Source organism: Echeneis naucrates, chromosome 3 (genome assembly GCF_900963305.1).
Source record: "Echeneis naucrates chromosome 3, fEcheNa1.1, whole genome shotgun sequence".
NCBI lineage: Eukaryota > Metazoa > Chordata > Actinopteri > Carangiformes > Echeneidae > Echeneis > Echeneis naucrates.
In genome coordinates this window covers 6751503-6777415 of record NC_042513.1, presented here as the reverse complement: position 1 = coordinate 6777415, position 25913 = coordinate 6751503, and the positions used below count along the sequence as shown (strand labels likewise).

Genomic DNA, 25913 nt, shown 5'->3' with positions numbered 1-25913 from the left:
TTAATACTTTTGATACCCTACCCTCGCCCAGAGTGAGCTGGGATTGGCTCCAGCACTCCCCATGACCCAGAAATGGAAAGGTGCCAGTAGATGGATGGACTATGGAATAATTTGATAGTAAGTTGTTTGACTAAAACAAATCAAAAACCATTCAATCACTCATCTGCCATTGCTTTTCAGTTTCTGGGACAGGTGCTGGAGCTAATCCCAGCTCACATTGGGTGCGGGTGGAGTACACCCTGGACAGGTCACCAGACCACCACAGGGCCAACACACAGAGAAAGACAGACACAAACACTCACAGTCACACTCAGACCTACGGACAATTTAGAGTCACCAGTTAACCTAAACATGCATTTGTTTGGACTGTGGGAGGAAACCGGAGTACCTCCAACATCTGCTGTTTCAGTTCAGCAGAAGATAGGTTTTAGCTAATTATCACGGAGACATCCTGTATAGTTATAGTGCTATACAAAGATTCAGGCATCCCCGAAAGGATTTATTTTGTAAATTAAGTGAGAAAAAGTAAATGCAGTCTCTGTAGACAGTAGCTGACCTCGATTTACTAACTGTTACACATCTGTTGGCATGGGAAATATTCTGCTTTTCTGCAGTCAGTCATGAAAATGAAACAGAAGATGGTTTCCAACAGAACAATGATCCAAAGCATACATCAATATCATATGTATGGTCCCCTGGCCATAACATAACAAAAAATGTGTGGTTAGATTTGAACCAGTTGTAGTTGCAAGAAAAAGCATGTAAAACATCCTAAATTCCTAAATCAGGACCAGAAAATGCTGGGTGGTTTAAAAATGTGTTTGAAGGCTTCCCCGACTTTATCACTCGTTTTGCAATAGGTCGTGAATATTTCTCTTCTTTTTATTTTATTGTATTTCCTTTTTTCCCTCATCTTGGTTATCATTGGTTCTCCTCGGTAAAGGTGGCGGGTGAATTTACGCCATTGGTTGTCGGATAGAATTCTGTCCTCCCATTGGCTGAGTAAGACGTCACTCACAGGATGCTCCGTCACTCTCTTCCTGTGTTACCGCCCTTGAGTTGAGTGAGAAATCAATCGCTGGAGACATTACATACTGGGGAGACTGGTCTTACTGTGAGATCCCGCATCTAGGTCCCATCAGCCTCTGGTAAGGAATACGATAGCTGGGGGGAAGGGGTTGAGGATTCAGTCAGTTTGTTGGTTTACACCCTGCAATTTGTGTATTTGCTCTAGTTGTTTTAGCCAAACGGCTAGCAACTTGTCTCAACTCCAGGCTAGCGAGCTAGCACTTAGCCACATCCCTTCTGGGTACTTCGTGTGGTCTCGCTGCATCAAACAAATGTGGCTAAGTCACCGGAGGAAGCGTCACATAGACGGCTCGATGTGGCTCTAAATGCGTTTTAGCAAACGAAGACGAGGCGACTTTTAATCCGCAATTAAATAATAATAATAATATAAATAATAAAAAAACAGCATGAACTTGTCAACAGTCACCGTGATGATCATAAACATGTCAAGAACATGTTAGCTAACAGCGTCCCGTTGGCCGCCTTCTGTACAGGACGGGGATGGAGCAGTCAAGTCCCCACCAGCAGATTGTTCCCTGTATATAGGTTTGGTAAAGCGATGACAGTGTATGGGAGCACCAAGTGTCATCTAAAGAGTCTGGCATGTGTCTGTAGGTGTCGGTGTTTTTTTTTTTTTTTTTTTTAAGGACAGGATATGGTTATGACTGTCACCTCAGCCGCAGAACTGTTTGTCAGTGATGAGGGGGGTCAGAAAGTGTCGTGGGACATTATGTGTAAATGACTGGCTTTCTGTGTGTGTCAGTCAGAGGAAGCCTGACCAGCAGGGCTCAGTGTTGAATGAAGGGTGTGGCCCCCGGGTCTTAAGGAGGACGTCTGCTGAGGGAAGTGTGGTTTTACTTTTAAGCCTGAGGGCAGGTGGCAGTTTAAAGTAAAACTGTGGGAAATCACTGCGACTGCTGGTGAGGCACATTCGCGGATGGTTGTTGTGCCACCTCCTGCAGTACGGTGTTTCTGATGAGCAGGTCACAGGATTTTATCAACCAGCATGCCTTTCAATGAAGAGTGAAGCCTGGCCCTTAGTGGTTAGTTTCACCCTTGCTGCAATCGCAGCAACTGCAGTAAATAGTGGTTGTTTTGTCATAGGTGTGTGTGAATTAGTCTCTCTAGGACCTGTGTTATTCACACACTTGCGTATATGCCCTTGTTAAACTGAGAGGCTGGACACTCCCTGAATTTTATTCTCATTACATAATAATGGAGTGTGTGTCTGGGTTGCGAAGCAAGAACAGGGGAGTACACATCATGTGCTGCTAGAAACGCTGTGTAAGAGAAGGAAAAGGGAATGAACAACAAGAATGCTGATTGGTTTCTTTCCCTGCCTTTAATGACTGTCAATTAGTAAAAGATAACAATGGCTATAGATCTAATAAAGAAAAGACTGGTTTGTGGCCAAACAGTTGTAATATACCTATATAAACACTTTTTCATTATGGGGGCTTCTATATGTTAGTATTATCACTTATTGGTTACAGTGACCATATCTTAATGGCAGCATTACCAGACCATCTGCTTCAACACATTGCTTCTTCATGTGTTTCTTTTGATTTTTGATGTTTGCAGACGCCTTGGGAGTCTGATTTAAAAAAAAAAAAAAAAAAAGAGGGTTAGAGTAACAACAGGGTGGGGAAACAGACAGAAAGATATTAAAACTAAAAGAGAGTAGGTGGGTGGAGGAGTTTCAGACTTTAGTCCCAGGGGGAATAGAGCTGGGTTGTTCTAACTATAGTCTTTTTGTGTGTTGATAGGGAGGTGTTCTATAATCCTGGAATAACCAGTCATTGCTTCCTGTTCATCCAGCTTCTGCATCATGAGAATGAATGTAGCACAGCAACCTAGATACGAATTGCGAAAATTAAACTTCACAGCATAAAATCTGATGATCTTTTGCTGGTAATATTCAGATACAGGGTGCCCATGAAGTCTATTTAGAATTTAAAAGAATTGTTACAAATGCAACTGATGAGATATCTTAATCACATTAGTCGTCTGTACTCAGTGGTTATCAAAGTTTTTAATCACATTGCATTTGTGTATTTCAGGTTGTTGATGAAATAGGTAGTGGTAAATGCCCTAACCCTTGGAAGGGATGGCCCGATTCCCTGGCCACCTCGTTCACCAGATATTACTCCCTTGGACTTCTTTCTGTGGGGTTATGTTAAAGTTATCATGTATCCAACAAAGATACAGGACATCACTGACCTAAAGCAAAACATCACTGATGCCATTGCATCACTTGTTGAGGTGACGCTACAGTGAACATGGCAAGAAATCGAGTACGGTCTTGATGTGCTTCTTGCAACTAATGATGCCCACGTAGAGGTTTATTGAGGCAAACAAACTTCAATATCTACTCCTCATTTTGTAATCATTTCCACATATTTGGCTGTTCGTTTGCTTTTGTGATAAGTTTTTGAAGTTGTTAAGAGACTTTATGAGCACCCCGTATAAGGCAGAGATATCTGAGATAGCATCTGATATTGCATTCTTAATGGCTTTATGCAAAGTGAGTCAACCTCACTTATTTGAAGGGCAAATCCTAGACAATTGACATGACACATGTCCCACACCTCTTATAGTACACAAGTGATTAGGTACAGTATGGTATTAAATTTTATAGCCTAGCCTCTACAAAACCTCTACATGTGTAGGTGCCCTACAGTAGCCAAAGTGTACAGGTCGCTAAAGGAAAGGTCAAGATGAGTGTTGAGTGCAGACAGTTTGCAGTATTACTGGCTTTGAGCCATCTGTTGTGGTCTTGGGGGATTAGGAGAGAGGAGAAAGGAATAAGTTAGATTGGACTAATGGATCCTCTCAGCGTTGTGATTGTAGCTTGAGCCCACCCATTGCCATCATTATCCCTGTCTGCAAGTTCCATTGCTCTTTTGTCTGCACAAAAGTACTGGGCCTCACAGTAAATGGTGGTTACTTTTTAAAATGTCCCAAATTATAACTCGGCCAAGTGGAAAGTGTTTTTGACAAAGTAGGATAATATGGTAACTGGGGTTATTTTGAGCTGATCTTGTCATAAGAGCATTATACGTGTGTATGTGTGCACACATGTGCAGCCTGTTTATCACCAACTCTGGTGTCTCTGCTTTTTCCACACCCTGGACAGAAATTTCATCACACCGTTGTTTCCTGGACATCCCACAATTTGTCTGGATGAAGATTTAAATTGTATGAGAGAAAATTGTAAGTATTAGGTCTGGACTTTACACATTTTTGTAAAGCAATTTACATGTTTTATTTGGACAGTTTTTGGACAGTTTACACAAAACGTGGATAGATAGGTCAGACGTTCAGACTCAGTTGGATGCATGTCAGTTCTCTAGTTGGTTTTGTGAATGTTTATCTGAAATGATTTCACCTTCACTTAATTTCAAAGATTTTCTCTCAAGATGTCTGCAGAAATTTAAGTTTACTTTATTTCGAGAGCCATTCTCACTTTAGCCAGATTCATATTGTTGCACCTTACCTGCCTGTGACCATTGTCTTAGCTTCAGTTGCTGATTACATTTATAGTAGCTACTAATGATATCTAGCAGTAGCAGCTTACAAGGCATCATTCTACAGACTCTGCCCCACTGGATCTGATTAAACTACTTTGCAATGGAACATGAGGGTTACATTATTATTGCAGATCATTATATTCATATGCTTTAATTAAAGTGGTCAGCATTGACCTTCTCGCCCAGCTTCAGCTGCTGGAGCGAAGGGCTGCATATGTCCCTGACATAACCCTCATAATCATTTCACACAAAGTGAAATGGATGAGGTGAGGTCAGGAAAAGAAAAAGCCCAAGACAGAGCCTGCTTTGTGGAGACAAAGACACAAACAGTACGTTGGACTCACAGAATTTCTCTGAACCAGACAATTCACTCAGGTAATTCCAGAGAAATGGCACTAACAGAATCCTTAGCCAAACCACTGAGTCGATGCACGGGGTGTTTTTGATGGTTTTTTTGTTGGTTTTTTTTCCTCCTGCTGCCACAGAGATTAGATAAAGGGCCATATTTTACACACTGTGAAAAGGAAATAAATTTATTTGACTGTAACTGCAATGCCAAGTCTTTAGGGAAAAAAATGCATTTAAATTTCGGTAAATGTACAGTCTGTGTGTGACTGATCAGGACTGAGACTATCTGTGGTGTGCTGTAGGGACATCATGAGGTCATTGTGTGTTCGGACTGTGGCGTGGGAGAGGGAACTAAAAAGCTGAAGCCTCATTATTTTGTTTGACATGATGCATACTGGTTTCCTAATTCTTAGATTAAATAATGATCCTATCAGTGCATTATTTAACCTGAACTCTGGTGTTATGAGCTTATAAATCATACTTCAAAGAAGTAAACTTTGCTGCTAAGAAGAAAAACACATTCACGTCTTCCCATATCCATACAAATGTGTTTCTTTGTTTTGTCTTTGCAGTTGATAATGTTTTCTAAACTAGCATGAATTTGGTGGACACAAAAGAGGGTATTCTCATGGGAGTGGTCAGATGATTTTGCCTGAGCCTGAGAAAATTCTGCCATTGTTCCAGCTGTGTGTGTGTTGCATCATTGCAAGGCCTCATCATCCAGCCCAGCTGTGACCAACTATTATTTCACAATGTTTCTCTCAGTTTGTGAGATATAACTACATTGCAATGTTCTAATGAGCCAAGCACAAATGACCATGACTGTCTATATCTGTGTGTCTTCTACCTCAGGTACCTCCCCCCTGGCCTGGAGCAGTGAGCCTTAGAAGGAACAGTGTGGCTGTGGTCTGCTGCTCAGTGTTGCTTAGCAAACTCTAGCCGGCACCATGGCGCTGTCATACAAGAAGGATCTGGACAAGTACAAGGATCTTGATGAAGATGAAATCCTCACAAAGCTTTCAGCAGAGGAGCTCAAACAGCTGGAGTCAGCCCTCGAGGAGATGGATCCTGAGGTCAGGGCTCAGTTAGGGTTGGAGGAATTCCAGGGCTGTTTAGTGGGAGGGAGTTCCTGTGGCAAATGGATTTAGTGGGAAATTATCCATTTAAACAATGAAAGCACTTTGTGCATCTCACACACAGAATGCTCATAAAATCTTTGCTGCCATAGTTCTTTCTCTTAAAAAACTGACACAACTACATTGTTTTCAAAATATTTCAAAAATTGTGTCAAGTTTTGTCCAGTTCCAACAAGTTTCTGCCACTTGTCATTTTTGCAGTGAGTCACTCCTGTTACAGTATGTGACTATGTCTAAAGTGGACTATATAGCATATATTAGACCATGTTGTCACAGTTAAATGTCCTGGAATGTGTTGAACTTAAAATCCATCCAAATTTAAGGCTAAGGGTGGATTTCTCCTTTGTGTTCTCTGACAACACCTTCTAGCCTCTTTCCTTTATGGTTAAGAGAATAATTTAAAGGGTGCGTCTGGGCTGTATCAAGTCTGTTAGCAGGCTGCCAAGTGTTTGTGTGTTTATTTATGAGTAGAGCTGGAGAGTATAACTAAATCTCTTCCAGGCCCCTGGATGTTTTTTTTTTTTTTGTTTTTTTTTTAAAGTACAGAGTGAAAGAACCATTGTAATGCATGATGTCCACACAGAGCCCATGGGAAACAGTCAGTGACAAGTGGGAAAATATTAATTTCTCTCATTATCACAGCCAAAGTAAAATTTGGTGTGCATGTGAAAATAAATTCTTTGGTTAAAATAGCAGCATGCATGCATGGACTGACTAGACAAGATTTCATCTTCCTTCTCCTCCCTGAGGCTTTCACTCACCTATAGTTAATAGTCCATAATTGTTTGCAATTTTTTTTCTTTCTGCCTTAATAGTCATAAATGTTTGGTTGACATGCATCAAGTGCAGAGTGTGTACATTTCCTGTTTTCAGGAACTTTTAATTAATTTTAACTTGGTTACAGAAATTCCCAGAAACTTGAAGGAACATATTTATGAAGGCAGACAAAAACATTTAGAGCTTCAAAACAGTTTACCATTTGCCAGTTTTTGGATTGAAAAGTTAATGTCTGTAGTCAGTGCGCTGAAGTGGGCTGGTCTAACGTGTCTCTTTGTTTCTTCTCCCCAGAATGCTCTTCTCCCAGCAGGCTTACGTCAGAAAGACCAGACGACCAAGAACGCTACAGGGCCATTTGACAGGGATCGTCTGCTCAAATACCTTGAGAAGGAAGCCATGGAGTACAAAGACAGAGAGGATGTAGTTCCCTTCACTGGAGAGAAAAAAGGTGTGTTTTCTCTCCCTTTCAATTTGACATATGTTGGGTGAGAGGGTGTAAGAAAAGATGCTAATCGCATCTTCTTTGGTCTGTCATAGTTGAATACAACTCATCGGAAAGTGGGATAGTTTGACATTGTTGTTGACCAGTAGAAGCACACGGCATTGTTCAGGGAACAGTGTTGGGACTCATGCCCTCGAGACACAAAGCAGTCAGTATGCCACATGCTGCTTCGAACACCATTCTGTGTTTACATTCTTATTCCCGGAAATTGGTCACTGTAACCTCTTTTCAATGACATCACACTGTAATGGAAGATGGCACAATATGCTTAGCTGAGACGCAACTTGCTGTCCTATCAAATCTGTTATGGCAAGAAATTACAACTCTAGTGAGCATAATATCAGGCAAAAACTGTGTGTATTGTGAACCTTACATGTGAGTATTTGGGACTTTTCCTCGCAGTTAAATAATAATAAATAATAAATTTTAAAGATTTGACATAAATTATTTACTTGAATTGATGTACTGCAGTTTAGTGTGAAGTGAATTTATAGTTAGAGGTCTGATCAACACTGAGAATTTTTTTTTAAGTCACAACTTTAATCGCAAAACACTCAGTTGATGCCATTTATTTGGCACACTTGGTCTAACTTTTATGAACAGCATGGGTAGTGTGCTGTTGAAAAACGTTAGTTGTGTATTTCTGAGGGAGTGGAGTACCATGTAGTGTGTGATTGTCTCTGTATCAGCAGCACAGACTGAACAGTAATTACTGTTCTGCTGTCTTCACAGAAATTGTTAATGCATGTCTGCTCTTATGCAACATACAGCAATGTGGGGGAGGTGTGTTTGTAAGAGGAGACAGGAGGTAAGGAGCATTGAAAGAGGAGGCAAAGTTAGGATTTGATATCTTGACATTAGTTTGTTTGTTTTAACCAATTTTTGTTTAAGACATCAGTTAAACTTGACTTGATGTGCCACGTGCCGAGCCTCAGGGTGTGTACTTTGAAAATATGTTATGCAAATATGGGCCCAAAGCCTTATTTGGATGGGAGTGATTCCTGTCAACAAGAAGTTGACAGATGTTTTTGGAAGTGGTTAATGGGACATGTGAGTTATGTAATCAGGACATGAGTTGGCAACTGAACCTCTGGAGTCTGGATTGAATGTCAGATGTATCATTATTTCAATAGTCTGTGACTGCACAGAATGGTTAACCGTAAGGGGAATATTCTGGTGTGATGTTTTCTTCATCTTTATCTAAACCTAATCCAGAAAGTATTAATCTTGCAGTTAAAACTGAAAAAGGCTGCTTCACTTGAGAGGATCCAGTTTTGTTCCAAAAGGTTTTAGAGAGAGAAAAGAAAAGGGTTAGGGTTTTGTGTTACAGCTTGGCAGATGAAAGAAACAGGAAAGTGAGTACAAACATTTTTGGATAGAAATGACTTTCCAGAGGAAGTCCTTATGTTAGAATCCCCAGAGATCTGAAAAGGGCTCCCTCGCTGGAGAGGAGACACAGAATTGACAATCCCCCCTGACCCAACCCTGGCTTGATTGAAATAATACCCTGGGAGTGTGCATGTATGCGTGCACGCCCAATGACTACATGGAAAACTCAAATCACTCTGGTGGTTCTGTGGAATGCAACTGGTTCTCTTCCCCTTATTACGCACACCCCCTGCTGATGAATAATGTGGTGGCTGTGCTTGTCTCCCTTCAGTAACATTCATAGTGTTAGAAAACACATGTTGAAAAACCATGGCAACTGTTTCAGCTTTTGTTATTTTCTCTCCACTTTTCCTTATTGTCCATTCCTGTTTTTCCTTCATTTCCTTCAGGGTTTGTCAACATTATTAACATGGGTATGTTCTGGCTGGACTCGATGTTGTTGTTTATTAAATGTGGAAACACATGCTGTTCGTATGCTATTTAAAGCATACGAACACCCCCCCCCCCCCCCCCCCCCCCCCCACTCTCAACCCAACCGGTCGAGGCAGATGGCCGCCCCCCCCGAGCCTGGTTCTGTCCGAGGTTTCTAGCTCTTAAAGGAAGTTTTTCCTTGCCATTGTCACTGAGTGCTTGCTCATTGGGGGATCTGTTGGGTCTTTTTAAATCACTTTATAAAGAGTTTGGTCTAGACCTGCTCTATATGTAAAGTACCTTGATGTAACTTTGTTATGAATTGGTGCTATACAAATAAATCAGATTTGATTATTTTGGTGCTATACAAATAAATCAGATTTGATTAGATTTGTGGCTTTTTCAGTGGGGTTTGGCCGAGTATCTTGTCACAATTATACAAGTATTCAAGGCTTACTTCCATTGAAGTCAGATAAACATCATGTTTGTTGAGATTACAGTGGAGGGCGTGGTTGCTACACCAGTGAAAACATCAACTCTGTACCACATGCCTCCAGTAGTCAGTTTGACATTGGAAAAAGCATTCCTTTTTCAATAAGCAGCCATTTGCGACAGCGTGCTGGTACTACAAAGACAAGTGCAATATTAAGAAAGGAATTCTTTGCTACTATTAGTTTGATCATTGAAAATCAAAAAAAGATAATTCATATTAGTCCTCAATTTAAACAGAAATAGCAAAAATTAATCTATATAGTTCATTCATTCATTCATTCCTCTTCAACTGCTTATTCGTTTCCGGGTTGCGAGAGCTGCTGGAGCCAGTCCCACCTCACATTGGGTGAGGGAGGGATACACCCTGGACAGGTCACCAGCCCATCACAGGGCCAACACACAGAGACAGACAGAGACCAACAACCACTCACACTAACACCTATGGACAATTTAGAGTCACCAGTTAACCTCAACATGATGTCTTTGGATGGTGGGAGGAAACTGGAGCACCTGGAGGAAACCCACACAGGCACGGGGAGAACATGCAAACTCTGCACAGTTCAGTTGTTGCCTTATTAGTCAATAGTTAAATGGATTACATATTTGGAAGTGGGAAAAAATGCCAACAGTTCAACATCCATTGGAGGTCAACTGAGCTGCAATTGTATGGGCACAGTAATTTTGTGCAACTACGGATGCTATGGTTTTTACCTTGCACAACCTTCTTGTAGTGATGTTGATGTGATCCTGGACTTCAACATTCGAACTGCTAATGTTGAAAGTCTGAAGGATCAGTTTCAGGGTGGATCAAGACAATTAAATGTCTTTTAAACAAATTTAATGGATTGGCCGTGGCTGAAATTAGTTGAATCAAAATAGCTACATGAGTAAAAATGTGAATATCTAGCTCTTTATTCAGACACAGAGAATGTCTAAATTTGTTAAGTCACTAAACTTTGCCACACAGGAAGTCTTTTATTTGTTCCCTCCTTGCAAAAGTGAGCGTAACACTAAGACTGCATTTCTAATTGCACTATTTTTTGTTTATCAGATGGGGCAGATCCTTAATATTTATGGTCTTAGGCTAGGAACGGGTTCAGACAAAGTTAACTTGTTTTTTGTTTTTTTTTTAATAATAAAAGTTTTTTGATGCAACGTTGTCAGGTTTTTCCTGAGATTGCAAGTGTCAAGTCAAAGGCCTTCCAGGATTTTCTGCCTCTGTGTAGTCCTTACTCTCTTTTGCTGTGCTGATGAGCCTGCTTTCACTCCATGTGTGTGCATTGCTTTAGTCATGTGGGTTTTTTCCTCACTTAGTTCATGATACATGGATCCTGCAGAAAGATAAGACTTTTGGTCTGACAGTTTTTTGGCTCTGGCTTCTGATGGGCTAAATGTCGCTCCAGAGGGGTTGGCACAGGATGCTGCCTGATGACTGTATATACTGTTTACTTGTTTTCAGGAAGTGCCAGGGCCCCCACTTGGGACCAGTTTGAGCAATTTGACTTGCTTGACTAACTTAGAAATAGCAAGAGATGGAGGTTCCTTGAAGGAGTTTTTGTTTAAGGACAATGGCATATAGAGAGTCTGTATAGTCACATCGTGTAGTGCAACTGTTTGTTGTCCCAGCAGTATTTTAGATTAGACTCATGTCATTGTTCCAACACTTCCTTTGCTCTTTCCGTTTCTTCATGCAGATAGGTTACATGGCGTTACCATAGTTGCCATTGACGCTGTTTTGCTATTCTGAACTGCTGATGGTCAGGAAAGGTTGTGTAAAATAGCAGAAGGCCCAAAATCGGCTCCTTTGAATTTTGAATTTGAAGTATGTGATTTCTTTCTTTCTAGGTAAAATATTTGTTCCTAAGCAGAAACCAATAGAAACACGGCAAGAAGAAGTCACAACCCTTGATCCAGAATTAGAGGAAGCCTTGTCCAGTGCCACAGATACAGAACTGTGCGATCTAGCAGGTAAGAATGAATGAAACATCTCTAGGAAAACTAAGAAGTCATTGTTTTCAAGACTTTAAAAGCATAGCTCCACACAAGTATTTCATTAGGCGGGGTAGGACAAAAGCTGTACACAATGTTGTGTGACTTTCAGTCTGCCTGAGCCTAGACTCTGCTCAGACTGTAAAACACAAGCTCCTTTCACTCTGACCGTGTTTCCCATGGCTCCATCCTGTACTGTGCGTGTTGCTGGAGCAATAAAAAGGATTTACTGAGCAAAATAACACCATGTGTCTGCTATGACCCCCAAATTTGGTCACTATTCAATCACCTACTGGTGCGTTTTCAAACACACACATACACACTGAATCCTCTAAAGACCTACTGACCCTGGGATTTGCTTCTATTTTCAGCAATCTTGGGTGTTCACACGCTGGTCACAAGTAGTCAGACATATGATGGCACTGGAGCTGAGGAGGGTTACAACAGTAAGTACAACTATAGAGTTTGATTGTATATGCAAAATGATCATTATCTTAAGGCCTACCTGCGTGTGTCTCGTCTAGATGTGATCAAAGGGGAGAAGATGAATCCGGTGTTTGATGAGCCTCCCAATCCCACTAATGTAGAAGACACCCTGCAGAGGATAAAAAGCAATGACAGCTCTTTAACGGAGGTCAACCTCAACAACATTAAGGTACACAGAAACACAAGTTTTTAAGATTGTTGATTTGCTTTTCTTTGCCAGAACCAACAGCAATGTGTTAAGGTTTCTCACACTCTCTCTTTTTTTTTTACCCCCCAGAACATTCCCATACCCACCCTAAAGGACTTCGCCAAAGCCATGGAGAGGAACACACATGTGAAGAAGTTCAGCCTGGCAGCAACACGGAGTAATGATCCAATCGCTGTGGTGAGAGCAAGTGATTTGTGGGCCATTAATCGCCTCAGTGACACCCAACAAAGTCCATATTAATGTCTTTGCTCCATGCCCTTTTCCTTATCCCAGGCGTTCAGTGACATGCTGCGGGAGAACAAGACCTTGAGAAGTTTGAACTTGGAGTCCAACTTCATCACTGGGGCAGGGGTGCAGGCTTTGGTGGATTCTCTGCGAGACAATGACACGCTCACAGAGATCAAGATAGACAACCAGGTACCGGAAGTGACATGCATACTTGCAGCAGCTTACCAGGATCTTAAGATCTTTTAGGAAATGTACAAAATTCATGTCAAATTTAAGATTATCACGTGGAAGAGTCTTCTATTTATTCCTCCTTGTACATTTGTGTGTGCATTGTTTTTATTTATTTATTCCCCCCCCCCTGTCATATTTCACGCCCATTGTTGGTCATTACAGGAAGCTTATGAGTGAGGAAGTACCCTTTTAAAGAGAGTGGTTTTCACTCAGTCTAAAGTAGTAGTAGATGTTTGTTGCACTGTACAGTCGAAGAAAATGCCAACCAAAACAAACCACTGTGGAACAGAAGTTAAACTATAGCCCTGTGGTCTGAAATGTACCTCTGACTGTGGTGTTAAGGTCTTGACCTGTATATTTGTGTGGATTTCAGAGGCAGCAGCTGGGTACGACTATAGAGATGGAGATCGCTAAAATGTTGGAGGAGAACAACAGCATAGTTAAGTTTGGCTACCACTTCACCCAACAAGGACCTCGTTCCAGGGCTGCTGCAGCTATCACCAAGAACAACGACCTGGGTACGATGCTCACTGTATACCCACTAGCTTAGATTTCTTCAAAATTGTAAAAGTTGGATGAGTTGTTGTCCATGAGGTTACTGTCCTCCAGGTATGCGTTTATATAAGAGATGGAATTCTAGCAAATTGTGGTGAAACATCTGAGCAGGTATTCTTGCTTGACAAAGTGTCTGTCAGTCCACAGTGAAGACCTCTATTCTCATTTTAGCCCCTTCTCACGTCAGAGCTGGAGTCACACAGGTCTGATGCATGAGTGTTGTGACAAAGTGTGTTGAAGCATCGGTGATAACAGTGACTTTCTTTCAGTGTTTGACTGGAGTTTTCACAGCATTGATAGACTGACACAGTATGATCTTGGAGCTTTGAGAGTGACGACATCTCACTTCTTGGTTCCTGTACATGCTGACACATGCTGCAGAAATAGCTGTAAACTTTGACCACATATCTCCTGATGACTCACTCAGTGTTTTCACGATTGAACTAACAGGCCTGCAGAGGGTTGTGTTGCATGTCTGCAGTTGTTCATTGTGATTTTTTTTATTTATTTATTTTTTTTTTCATTTTCCACCAGTAACTGGATTGTTTTGGGAGGGGGGCGGGGATTCGTTCTTTTCTCTCTTTAACTCAGCTTTTCCTCTGTAGTCCGCAGGAAGCGAGTGGAAGGGGACCTGTAGGAACGGAGCCTATGCTGACTCCCAGCCAATCCTGCTTGTTTTTCATCTCACTATGTGGAATAATTTCAGCCAATGCCCTGGTCTCATCTCACTGTGCGGAAACTTAAGTCTTGTGCCAAACTGTGGGGCAAGGCACGCTCAAACCGAATAAACATCTGAGAAGAAGGGAAATAACTGGAATTGCCCTCTCCCATACACATGTTCATACTTTTGTTTATTATGTTGTTATTGAAGAGGTATATATGATTAGTTTTTAGCCATTTCATTTCAGCTGTTCCTTTTTTTTTTTTTTTTGAGCCTTCATATGAACTGTCCAGACTTTCTACTTGCTTTTTTTTTCTTTTATACAATTCTATAATCATGTAACACAAACATGAACATTACCAAGTAACAGAACAATAACAGCTTTGTAAAAACAACAGCAAATTAAGAAAAATCCTGGATCATGATATTTTGCTGTTGAAGTTTAAGCTTCCCATGGAGTTCCTCTATTGAAGCAGCAGTTGTCATTAGCATGATGATAATAGCACTGAAGCCTCAACCACACGTCTGCAAACCCTGTCTGACTGTACCTGTCTGTCTGTTACCATGTAATAATAACTAGCAGCATTGGTCAGTAATAATGAGATCACAGTAGTACATTTCATGAGCAGTGTGGTTTGCAGGCGTTTATTGGCGTTGTCTTGTAAAGCCAGTGTGGCTGGTGTTAGTAGGGGTCGGTGTGAGGACGAGTTTCTCCGTTACTCTTGGTCTTGTACCATAGTCAGCCTAAGAGATGAGGCTTGATTTAAACGCGCTCAAGGTAACATACAGTACTGTCTGCTTATCCCCTCATATAATACTGTAAGTATCAGTGCATACTGTTTGATGCTGCTTTAAAATTTCTTTCTCAATGAAGATCTTGTTTTGACATGGTTCAAACTCTGATTTTGGTTATTCTGAACACTTGTATGTCTTAACTGGAAATTCAAAGAAAGTTTTGGTCTTTCCGTTCACATAAATGTAGGATTGTAATGTAAAAAAATAAGTCTACCAACTCCATAGTAGGCGGGAGAGACTTTGAGCTATTGTCATAAATACTGTTGTACATGCCAGCTCAACACACTAGGTTTCTCTGATGAATACGAATGCCAAAGACTAACACATGCAGTGTTAGACTCAATGGTTACTGGTTTTGTTAGCTACAGTCACTTCCACACAGTACAGATGTGGAACAGGAGACTGTCGATGAGATTTTACCATGTCATTACATTTAACTTTTTTCTTTTGGGGGGGCGTTTGTAGATGAATATTCAGGCGGTGGTTCAAAGAGATGTGGAGAAAGGTTGGCAAACTGTTTGTGTGAAACTTCTCAGGTTGCAGCTACTTGTGAACTGTTTCTGTGAGCAGCACATCTCCGCAGACTTCACATTTTTTACTTCTACTCCCTGACACAAACACTTTTGTCTTGGTTTTGAGCAGCATCTGAGCAGTAGCATGCTATTTTATTATGTAACAGGTGGTAACATGCTGTGTGTGCCTCAAACTGAACTTCCTTTGAGCAGGAATCAGTTTGAGATGGGAATAACAGGACTAATTCAGGAGCTACTTGAAACTTGCATATACTGTGTAGGAACAATATGCTGGCATGAACTCATCACCTGTGCAAACATTATGCTTCTATTGACCAAAAATGTTATCTTAATAACCTCACATTCCTGGGACAAGAGTAGTATGTTTTATATCTGTGTACTTATCCATGACCATATCTGCGAGTATCTCTTGTCAAACCTTTTTGTTTTTACATCACTGTGCTTTGCTGGTGGACAGTCAGCTAAAGTGGAAAAATGCTTCTTTGCTTGGGCTTGTTAATAATATTCTGTGATTCATTATATTGTGTGTATATTAATTGTAAAATGCCATCTCAAGTTCACACACACACAGAGACACTTTTAAATGTGTACCACATAAATCCACACAACTCACTGCTGAGATTTTTTTTACCTTAAATAAAAAGCCAGGAACATAAGGAATATGTAATGTTATAAAACCACAAGTCTGGTAAAATGCACTGCTGAATATAAGACATCCTCAACAATAAATGTTTTTATGTACATGATCTAGCTGTCATTTTTGCGTGATTTTTTTTTTTTAATGAATTTTTAAACACTATTGACGAAAAATATTGATCCAATATTCTCTTGGATTTTAACTGAAACAAATGAATGAAACCAAATCCAGTTGCATTTGTCACTTTCACTTTCACCAAGTCTAGCAAAAAATTAAGGGGTCATAATTTTTATTTAGGTGTATATAATCACAATACTGTCTAATATCTTGCTCATGAAAATCTTTTGTCCAAAATTGACTCTGTATACAGCAGTTACGGCACATAACATACATATTGATGGTTCTGCAAAGGATTCAGTACAAATAGAGAGTTGAAAGCTTGGAATGAGTCTAAAGCCACTGTGAGCCAAGTGCAGGCATTCAGCAATAGAGATGAAGAACTGGGGAGGCTAACAGAGGTGTTTTCAGTGCAGGTATTTGGTCACAAATTTATCAAGTATATGTCAGGTAAAACTTTGAGGCTAAATGAAGTCATGAAAGAAGTCAGAGGATCACCACAGTCAGCATGCTTTATCCTCTGGGGACCATAAATGTAAAAGCCCAGCCATTAATGAGACATGTGACTGAAAACCAAGAATACAAGTACATCTAGAGGAAAGTCAATGGATTATCAAGGTTAGTAGGATCCATCCCTTGGGTACAGTGAATGTCTTTTCCAGACACTGAAATATATCAGTCTGCACCAACGTGGTCCACCAACTGTCAGTCTGCCAAGTACTGAAGTGCATAATTAAAGCTGGCTGCCAAATAGTATTTTTGATGACTGATAGAGGGCCTTTCGATTTGGGAGGCACTCTAGGTGGTGTTCATATTCACCCTTTAATCAAAGCCAGTTTTTATGATTGTTTCCACATGCTTGAGAGATGATGTAATGTATATGACTCCATCCCTCTCTGGGTTTCCTGTTCCAGAGTGCTGTGGTGAGCTGCTGTCAGGGGCTGATTTCAGAGTTTCCACTCTATGAGAACAGGGAGAGCAAGAACAGAAGGATTGTGTGTTTTCTGTTACACAAACCAGACGGTATCACTTCAAAGGAAAACTCCAAATCTAAAATTAGATTTCAACACTAAAATATACAGTCATGAGCTTATGCAAGTACAGTACAACTGTTCCACTGGGCCATGACAAGTAATCAGCGCCACCTCAACATGTTCAAAAAATAGACAGTAACAAGTAGAGTCCTTTGAGGTTGAGGTCCAGGGAGCCCTAAGTCAGATGTCATGTTTAGTTTTCAGTAAAAGGGATTTCCTTTAAGATGGAGCGATCAAGATTTTCTCACTTCATTTAAAATCTAGATTTCTTACTAGTTGCATTTTACCAAAGCTGGGTAGCACAGACGAACCAGCTGATGATGAAAACAAACAAACAAACAAAAAAAAACCCATCAGCAACTGAATTTTAAATAGATGATATTCTCTTCAGCAAATGTTTGGCTTTTAACACTGCCGAACTCCAACAACAGAGTCAACCTGCCTCCACATGCAAAAAAGCAGATCATTTACAAATGTGAGCTTGTGTCTCCTCATTCCCTCTGAAGATGTCTGTGCTGATAAAGTCTGGCCCCCCACTGCCCCTCTCCCTCCACCATGTGGGAACATGTCTGAAAACAGGTAGGTTCACCTGAAGAGCTGCAGTTGATTTCCCACCAGACTAACAGAGGCATGAATCAGCTCTGGCAGTCCTGAGCAAAGCTTGCTGTTCTCTGTCTCTATCATGACCTCATGCATTTGGTAAACAAAGCATTGCAGATTATGGAAGGGGACTGATGGGGAAGGGCACTGTAAAGTACATTTTTACAGACAGTCAATCATTAAATGAATGAAGTAGCCTAAGTTGTCACTGGAAATGTACCATTGGTCTTCTTATTAGCGAAAGCAGATTGTGTATATGAAAGTGATAGTGAAGTTATTGCTCTAAAAATCAGGGAGTTGAGGTAATAATAAAATCTGACTATCCCTATTGAACATAACTTAGCACAATGTCAGCTTTAGTAGGAATAACAGCAATCTCCATTACATGACAGTTGAAGTAATGTTGTTCCTATTCATTTCCCTTCCTCTTGTGTAAGTCATATTTGCTTTGTAATGTCAAACACATTCTTCCAAGTGAAACTGCCAGCTTTATCTCAGTGGGCCTAAAAGAGAAAGGTTCACTCCTCATATGATTGCTTGGATGTCCAAATCATTATGATTTCATTAAATGAAGGACTGGAGCCCTTCCGCAATTAGTAGGTGAAGGCATGCTGAATTATAATTACTCAGTCTGTCGTAATGCCTCTGGATGAGTATTAACCAAGTCAGTGTATAAACCAAATCAAACCAAACTAATTCCCTTATTCCAAATAACCTGCCATTTTTCCAACGTGTTAAGCTAACAATACGAGGAAAAACGAACATTACTGTGGACATACAAGTTTCCTAAAGCTGTAAATGATCAAACTGGACACTTTTCTCTGCATTAATGTGCTCCAGAAATTTGCAAATCTGATTTGTGATTAACTGACACCATCTTGTGGTTGATATAAATGCAATAACAAAAATGTCCAGAAGGGGCAGACTTTAAAAAAAGCACTCATACGTTGAGGTAAAATGAACCTGTAGGTGACCTTATCCCAGCTTTAAACTAATGATGATATAAAAACCTGGGGGCACAGTTGGATCAGGAGGCAGCCATGGTAATGTCATGACAAATGACCAAGAGGGCCTCTATTTATCTGGACTTTGTTATTTGATCTTGTTTTTTATGATTATTAGCATTTTTTTTGCTGATAATAACTGGACGTGAAGGTAAGATGATGAATGTGAACTCAACTAAACTGAAACCAAATGTCCTTTGGGATAAGAATAAAGTTGAAGTTTAAATTGATTCCTGCTGTATACAGTTTGCTGTATAGAGTAGGCATTACAGTGACTCACTATGTATACAAACTGACTAAACAACAAACATTTTTTGGGGAAGTTGTATCAGTGTTTGTCATTGACTTCAAAAAAATCACGAATGAAAGAGTGTTTGTGGCCTCTCTTACTCTTCACTTTAGCAGACCTGTGTCTAAGTGCACTGGATAAGTCAAAATCAACGACGTGGGGCAAATATAACATGAATGAATAATAGACTGATTTGCAGTTCAATCTCAAACAGTGTCATCTCATATTGAGAACTTCATGTAAAATTAATGTGTTGAACGTCCTCCTCCTGGTCCTTCTTTGTACTATTACATAATTTTAATGGCCTGATTTCCATCAGAAAATGCCAAACAGTGAGATTAGAGTAGGATCATCTATAAGCAAGGGCCTAATTAAATAAATGAATCATTCAGTGATCCCGAATGCACTTGTTGCTCCCCACTATTTGTTCCTCAGCAAATTAGATTTCATGAAGGTACAACGTGTGCATGCTAAAGTAGCACCTGCAGTCTTTGTTTGCTACTTCCGACCAACACCAACGCTAAGAACTTGGATCATTAGTTGTTCCACCGCCAGCCCTTTATTTTATGAGAGTAATCACATTGTTTAAGCTTTCTAAAACAGTAATAAAAAAAAAACTTCCTCAGAGAATTCATTGTCATTTTGGGTTCTGAATAATCACAAACAAGCAATTGTGTGAACGATTGTGACTGTGGTATGAAATATTTCCATCAGCTACCAACCAGTAATGAATACCCGGTGAGAGGAGGTCTTCACAGCGGGTTCCAAGAATGGTTATCGCATTACCTGGTTATTGAACTAGGATTTACCTTGTCATTTGATTATGGCCTTTCATTTATCCTTCTATAATGATTAACTGGCCTCTCACGCAGGCTTCTATCTGACAATGATAAGAAACAGGTTTTCGTCATGCAATAAAAAGACAATTACGTCAAGGAGATTTTTATTGAAATGTTAAACTATATAAATATTCATTTATGTGCTCAAGCTATTTACTGCTCAAGCTATTTGCAGTACCACTGAACGAAATCCTTTATATCCTGAAAATTAACATTCACAATGAAATTATTGTTTTACGTAAACAAATAAAATATAAAGAAAGTTTGATAAACAGCACAACCCTAATGGAAAGCCATGTCTTTATTTTTTTTTTAAGATTTCCACATTTATTTTATCTTCTAAAAACACATTATAAAAGTTGAAACGTCATTTTAAATGACAACTAATTATTCCAGGAAATATGGAAATATTCAGTTTAGTGAATAAACAGTTTCTCAGCTGTATCCCATCTTGTAAAAGTCCCATGTATATATATATATATATATATATATATTTATCTTTTTCCCATGTGATGACAAACTGAAACACGTTATTTCCCCGCACAGTTATGGTCATGGAACAGTGACCAAGGTATCGCAGCTTTGGCCCCAGATGTCACATGCAGGGTTTAGTTGGTTATAGGGACTTGCAGAATTTTTACACTCGATGTGAAAGAAAGTCTCTCCAACACTGCTTAATCACCGGTTACACAAGAAAACCCGACATGGCCGTAGCGGCCTTTCATTGGAACATCTAGGAATTTTACTACTGTTACACACCTATGACAGCTTTATAATCTTTCCACCCTGTCCCATGATTGTACTACATTGCATCCTAAAATAATGTAACATACAACACCGCTCATCTGTGAAGCTCTACATTATTTTGAAAGCTCAACCGGAAACGATGTGCGCTCTTCCTGGGCGTCGTGACTCTCCGTACGGGTTTACGTCAACGTAAAGCATCTGAGCCTGTGGCGATCCGCAGGGTGGTGGTCCCCGAAACTAGCCTGCTGTATCCCGGCTGGGTGTGCCGAGCAAGACCCGGGATGGGAATCTCCCTGCCGCCTAAATCCGCCGTCTCCTCCCCCGCAGCGACGCACGCGGAGCGTTAAAACAATCACTGGCCATCGGCCTCTTTATTCATTCAAGAGAAGATGGCGGAGTTCTCGCCAGTCCTGCCGATGCGGGATGGAGGGGGACGATTTGGCCAGCCCATCTTCCCGCGGTCAAGGTCCGGTTCTGAGTCGGAAAGTGAACTGTCTCAGAGCCTGGCCCGGACCAAGATCCGCTCGTACGGCAGCACGGCCAGTGTCACAGCCTCCCTGGGGGAGAAGTTCATCGAGCATCGGGTTACAGACACTGACACCCTGCAAGGGATCGCTCTCAAATACGGTGTGACGGTAAGGTCGACACACACACACACACACACACACACACACACACACACACACACACACACACACACACACACACACACACACACACACACACACCGCCCTGCTGGATGCACTGGATGCTCAGAGCTTGTGAGTGACTGTGAAATCAGGGATGACCCGCTCAGTGACAGGAGGAACCCCCACAACATCACCCCTATTTGTTCCCTAATGTCATTTACAGCCATAAGTGCACTTATGCGTTCACTAAGCCCCTTTAAAGCATATTATACTAAGTGTTATGCTCATGTTGTAACATCTGGAGTGCTTTACTGTTGCAGCATTCTGGAAATTATAAGGAACCAACCCATTCACTTCATTTCTCACTTTCAAATCACATAGTGGGAACAGTGGCAGGCTTCCTGATTTTACTCTCATTTTCACAGCATGCACCAGGCTATTGAAATGAAAGGGGCAGCAGGTGTAAGACTTCACCATAAAAGCACCAGGGTCACCACCCCCTTGCTGATCTGGACAGACATTGTTCCCATAGATGACTCAAAATTTCCAGTTTGCAGTTTTCCAGTCAAGCATGTCCAGACAGTTGACACATATATTTAGTTTAAATGTAGACTCTCCTTTACCAACTGGGCAAACACCAGAGCCTGGACTTCCCAGACTGTCAGTTCTCAAAACTTTCCACTGTGCATCTATTGGTTATTATTTTATTAAAAGCATTATTACTTGATTTTCTGGTTCCAGCAGTTTTGGGACCGTATCTCCTTAGTTAGGAATGGACATATTTGGCCCTTACAGGGAAAAAATTAAAGACTGTCTGTAAAATAGATGCACTATTTGTAACATTATATATATATTTCACAGACTTTATATTAGAATGCATTCTGTCATTTTGTGTTAACTTCCTATGTAAAGGGCTCAAAATGAACACAGATAACAGAAATGATAGTGGTGCTAGTTCCACAGAAGCACCTTTAACAGTATCCTTTTGGCTGTCACCCTGATATGGTAGATGGAGCAAATCAAGAGAGCCAACAAGCTGTTCAGCAATGACTGCATCTTCTTGAGGAACAGCCTCAACATCCCCGTGGTGTCAGAGAAGCGCTCCATATTTAATGGACTGTCTCTGGAGTCCCCTGATGGGGACGGTGAAGCAGCATGCCAGGAGGTGGATGCTCCTTGTATTATGACACAGGATATTGAGGGACCTTCACCAGCCCCTTCCCCGCCCCCCGAGGACTCCAAACCGACCCCACCCCAGCCAGAGGAGCTGTCAGCCAAAGACTTCTTACACAGACTGGACTTGCAAATCAAACAGTCAAAGCAGGCTGCACGAAGGCTGAAAGAAGAGGAAGTAAGGTGAGGTGTAAAACCAACTGCTACCTCTTCTCTGTGTGCTGACGAGTACACTAACGGCCAGTGTGTCTGGATCAGACCTGCCCTCATGGTCCTGTCACACAGTCATCAATAGTGGCCTCTTGGCTTAGTCTTGTCCACTTACAGATTTTAAGTGCTGAGCCATTTGGTTAGCAAAATTGTTAACCAAAAGTTTTGGGTTTAGTCACATTCACATATTTGCTATGATGAAGTTCAGCATATTCTGGTAATGTTATTTTCCACAAATGCAGATGACCTCAGCTCATAGACCCAATGGGGCTAACATCAATCTATGGTGGAAGAAGCTTGTAATACTTTAGGCCGTGACTCTGGTCCCTGAGCTCACAGGGTAACTGTTAGACTGTTAGACGTTCCAGTCAGCAGGAACACATCAGGATTTTTTCAGACCTAACGTAGTCAGATTTTTAAGCAGAGGCTCTGGCTTGCTGACTAAGGACTGAGCATGTCTTCCCGATGCTGCATGTTGGAGCAAGGAGCTCTTTCACGGTTGCTGGGTAGCGGGACAGTAATAAGTATCTGGCATTCACTTATTCATAGAGAAATAGATGTTGATACTATCAGTTAATTCAGAATGAGCCACACTGCATCAGTTGCCATTACAGAGTCAGCCACTGTTTTTCCACTTCAGTCTCTATTTTATTCACACTGATTTGTTTTCAGAGCAGACACAAGAGCAGCTCTTATGTTTACATCCGTCTTGTTGGTCTCAGGACAACACCACCTGATTATTCTGGCACCAACGTCACTATCACTTTCCCATCATGTATCATTTCTATTGTCACTGGTGGTCTGAAACCTTGTTAAAACTTCTCATGAGGAAATATAGCGTCACTCTCTCTCTCTCTCTCCTCATTAACATGATATTATAGGTGACCATAACACTTTGTACCACTTTCCTTTTTTTTAATATGCGGTGTAATACTCTCTTCTAGTATTTGACTTCTTTTTTGTGAAAAGTCATTTAACAGCCATGTTTAAAATGCCATGACTGAACTAAATGACGGGCAGCATTGGAGTTAGCACTGTTGCCCTACAATAATAAGGTCACGGGTTCAGTTCCTGGTCGTGGTTTCCGAGAGTTCTCCCCGTGCCTGCGTGGGTTTTCTCTGGGTACTCCGGTTTCCTCCCTCCGTCCAAAGACATCATGTTTGGGTTAACTGGTGACTCTAAATTGTCCGTAGGTGTGAGTGTGAGTGGTTGTTGGTCTCTGTCTGTCTCTGTGTGTTGGTTCTGTGATGGACTGGTGACCTGTCCAGGGTGTACCCTGCCCTCACCAGAGTGAGCTGGGATTGGCTCCAGCATGAATGAATGAACAAACTAAATGACCGTAAAGGACTCTCTGTGTAAGCCTCATTTAATAAGCAGGTGATACTTGGCCCATGTTTAAAATGCTGCTTTATACAGTGACTATCAGCAATCAGCAATCAGCAATTTACTATATGGCCATTGACTGTTTAACATTTCCTGTGTGCTTTGTTTGAGAGAGCCGCGTGCCTTGGATAAATAAATGTGCAACACAAAGCTTTTAATTTCCCTTAACTGTTTACCCATGAAGCTGTATGTTAAGGCCACAGTCTGACTAGAATCACTTCTAAGGCGGCCCTGTGGCACTGCTGTGTGTTTAGACAAACAGAGGCTTACTTGATTGTTTCCACAAAATCCTAGAGCAAACACAGACTGCATGTCTGCTAGGCTTTCTCAAGAGGATGAAACAAACCATAGCAATCTCAACATTTAGTTTAATGTGACAGCTCATTTTTCCAGATGATCCCAGAATCTTTGTTTAGCTCATGGTTCGATATCAATATGGATTTACATATTACATTTACATTCATGCCTGTAAGCATAGCCACCTTCTTCCATAAGCCCAGTCAATACTTTCTTGCCAATTTTGGAATTGTCACAATTCCATTTATTGGAATTATTTCTACATTTCTAATACTGACTGTGTCTCTCTGTAAAGATACAGATAGGGCTATCTTGCCAACAGACTAACTAGGAGGCAAGATAAGTCATGAGGAACTAGACAGGGACTAGACACTGCATTCAAAAAGTAATCAATAACTTTGGAAATCAATTGGGTCATTTAGCGTTATTGAGTCCAAACTTCATCTCAATAATATTTCTCGGCAGTTACACTCAGTGTGAAACTGAATAATTTAGACGTAGAGTAGCTCCTGTGAAGGCTTGCCTCTCTGAATAAATATGGAAAAAAAAAAAGAGAGATTCTTCAACTTTTTGATGAGGCCCAAGACCATCATTGTTTGTTGTCATGAGAGACTCAGTTCAGATGAGCCCACAGCTGTGGCTGAGAACAACATGACTGGCTGATTAACTTCATCCATTATTCCACACTCCTCTAATGCTGTGTGTGTGCAATTATATTTGCTTTTTGGCTGTGGAAAATATCTAAAAAATTAAAAGTTGTAAATCTTTTTCTCATCTGCAGGAGCACTGAAAAGGACTACACAGCCCCCACAACATCGTACCAGGATATATAAAAGACCAGTTCTTTTAACTGAAGCCCGGCGTTGGACACACACACACACACACACACACACACACACACACACACAACTCCCCTACAATGTCCTTGCTATTTCTTTTGTTACCGTTTTCCTTTTACCAAAACATTTTGAACAAAAGTGTCATGTATGCCTTTTTATTTATTGATATACAATTATTATGATGTATATTGTTGTTTTTCATTTTGTACAGTTTTACTGGGAGATTTAGCAATTCAGAGGGGCAACTTAATACTACCAGCAATATTAATACTACCAGAACACATGTACCCATCCACTTATCCAAAGCTTCTGAAGCTGCTGTACAGACCCAACCTGCTGCCTATGTTCACACAGACATACACACACAGAGCGCTAAGCAATTCCAAAAGGATTATCTTGTTAGACTTGCTAACTGCTTCTGATGTTCTCAATCTGCTCCTGCAATAGGAAGTAGAAGATATTCTGACCTACTCATCAGTGTTTACCCTGAATGAGCACACCGCACACAATCGAGGTGGTGGATGTACTCAAGCCTTTGCTCCATTCGCCTCATAGAAGCTTTTTTTGGTGTGGCCAGGGGGGACTGAAGGGACTGCTCTGTTTTTGAGGTGTGAATGCATTATTTATGTGTGTGTGGAGTTCTGTGAGTAATGGCTGTTTTATTGTGCATTTAGATTCAGTTTGGTTTTATTTGGAAAAAATAAAAAACATTTAAACTGGACTCGACGATGTCAAGTTTTTTGTGACAATGCAGTTTCTTCTTCTTCAACATGCCT

General features: G+C 40.8%; 2 protein-coding genes across 3 annotated transcripts; both read left to right on the top strand.

Moving 5' to 3' along the window:
- Window positions 1–1046: 1046 nt before the first annotated feature.
- Window positions 1047–16085, top strand: tmod2 (tropomodulin 2). Of its 2 annotated transcripts, XM_029499002.1 has the most exons (11): window positions 1056–1148; window positions 4205–4281; window positions 5799–6019; window positions 7151–7307; window positions 11499–11621; window positions 12014–12088; window positions 12167–12297; window positions 12406–12513; window positions 12610–12753; window positions 13169–13313; window positions 13956–16085. In XM_029499002.1, the coding sequence occupies exons 3-11, from the start codon at window positions 5894–5896 to the stop codon at window positions 13985–13987; spliced, it is 1041 nt and encodes a 346-aa protein (XP_029354862.1). In that variant the 5' UTR covers window positions 1056–1148; window positions 4205–4281; window positions 5799–5893; the 3' UTR covers window positions 13988–16085. The 2 variants fall into 2 exon arrangements, with proteins under 2 accessions (XP_029354861.1, XP_029354862.1); XM_029499001.1 differs by lacking the exon at window positions 4205–4281 and having other exon boundaries at window positions 1047–1148.
- Window positions 16086–20795: 4710 nt separating this feature from the next.
- lysmd2 (LysM, putative peptidoglycan-binding, domain containing 2) lies at window positions 20796–25813 on the top strand. The gene is made up of 3 exons (XM_029499073.1): window positions 20796–21241; window positions 22245–22591; window positions 25080–25813. The coding sequence occupies exons 1-3, from the start codon at window positions 20996–20998 to the stop codon at window positions 25129–25131; spliced, it is 645 nt and encodes a 214-aa protein (XP_029354933.1). The 5' UTR covers window positions 20796–20995; the 3' UTR covers window positions 25132–25813.
- The last annotated feature ends 100 nt before the right edge of the window (window positions 25814–25913 follow it).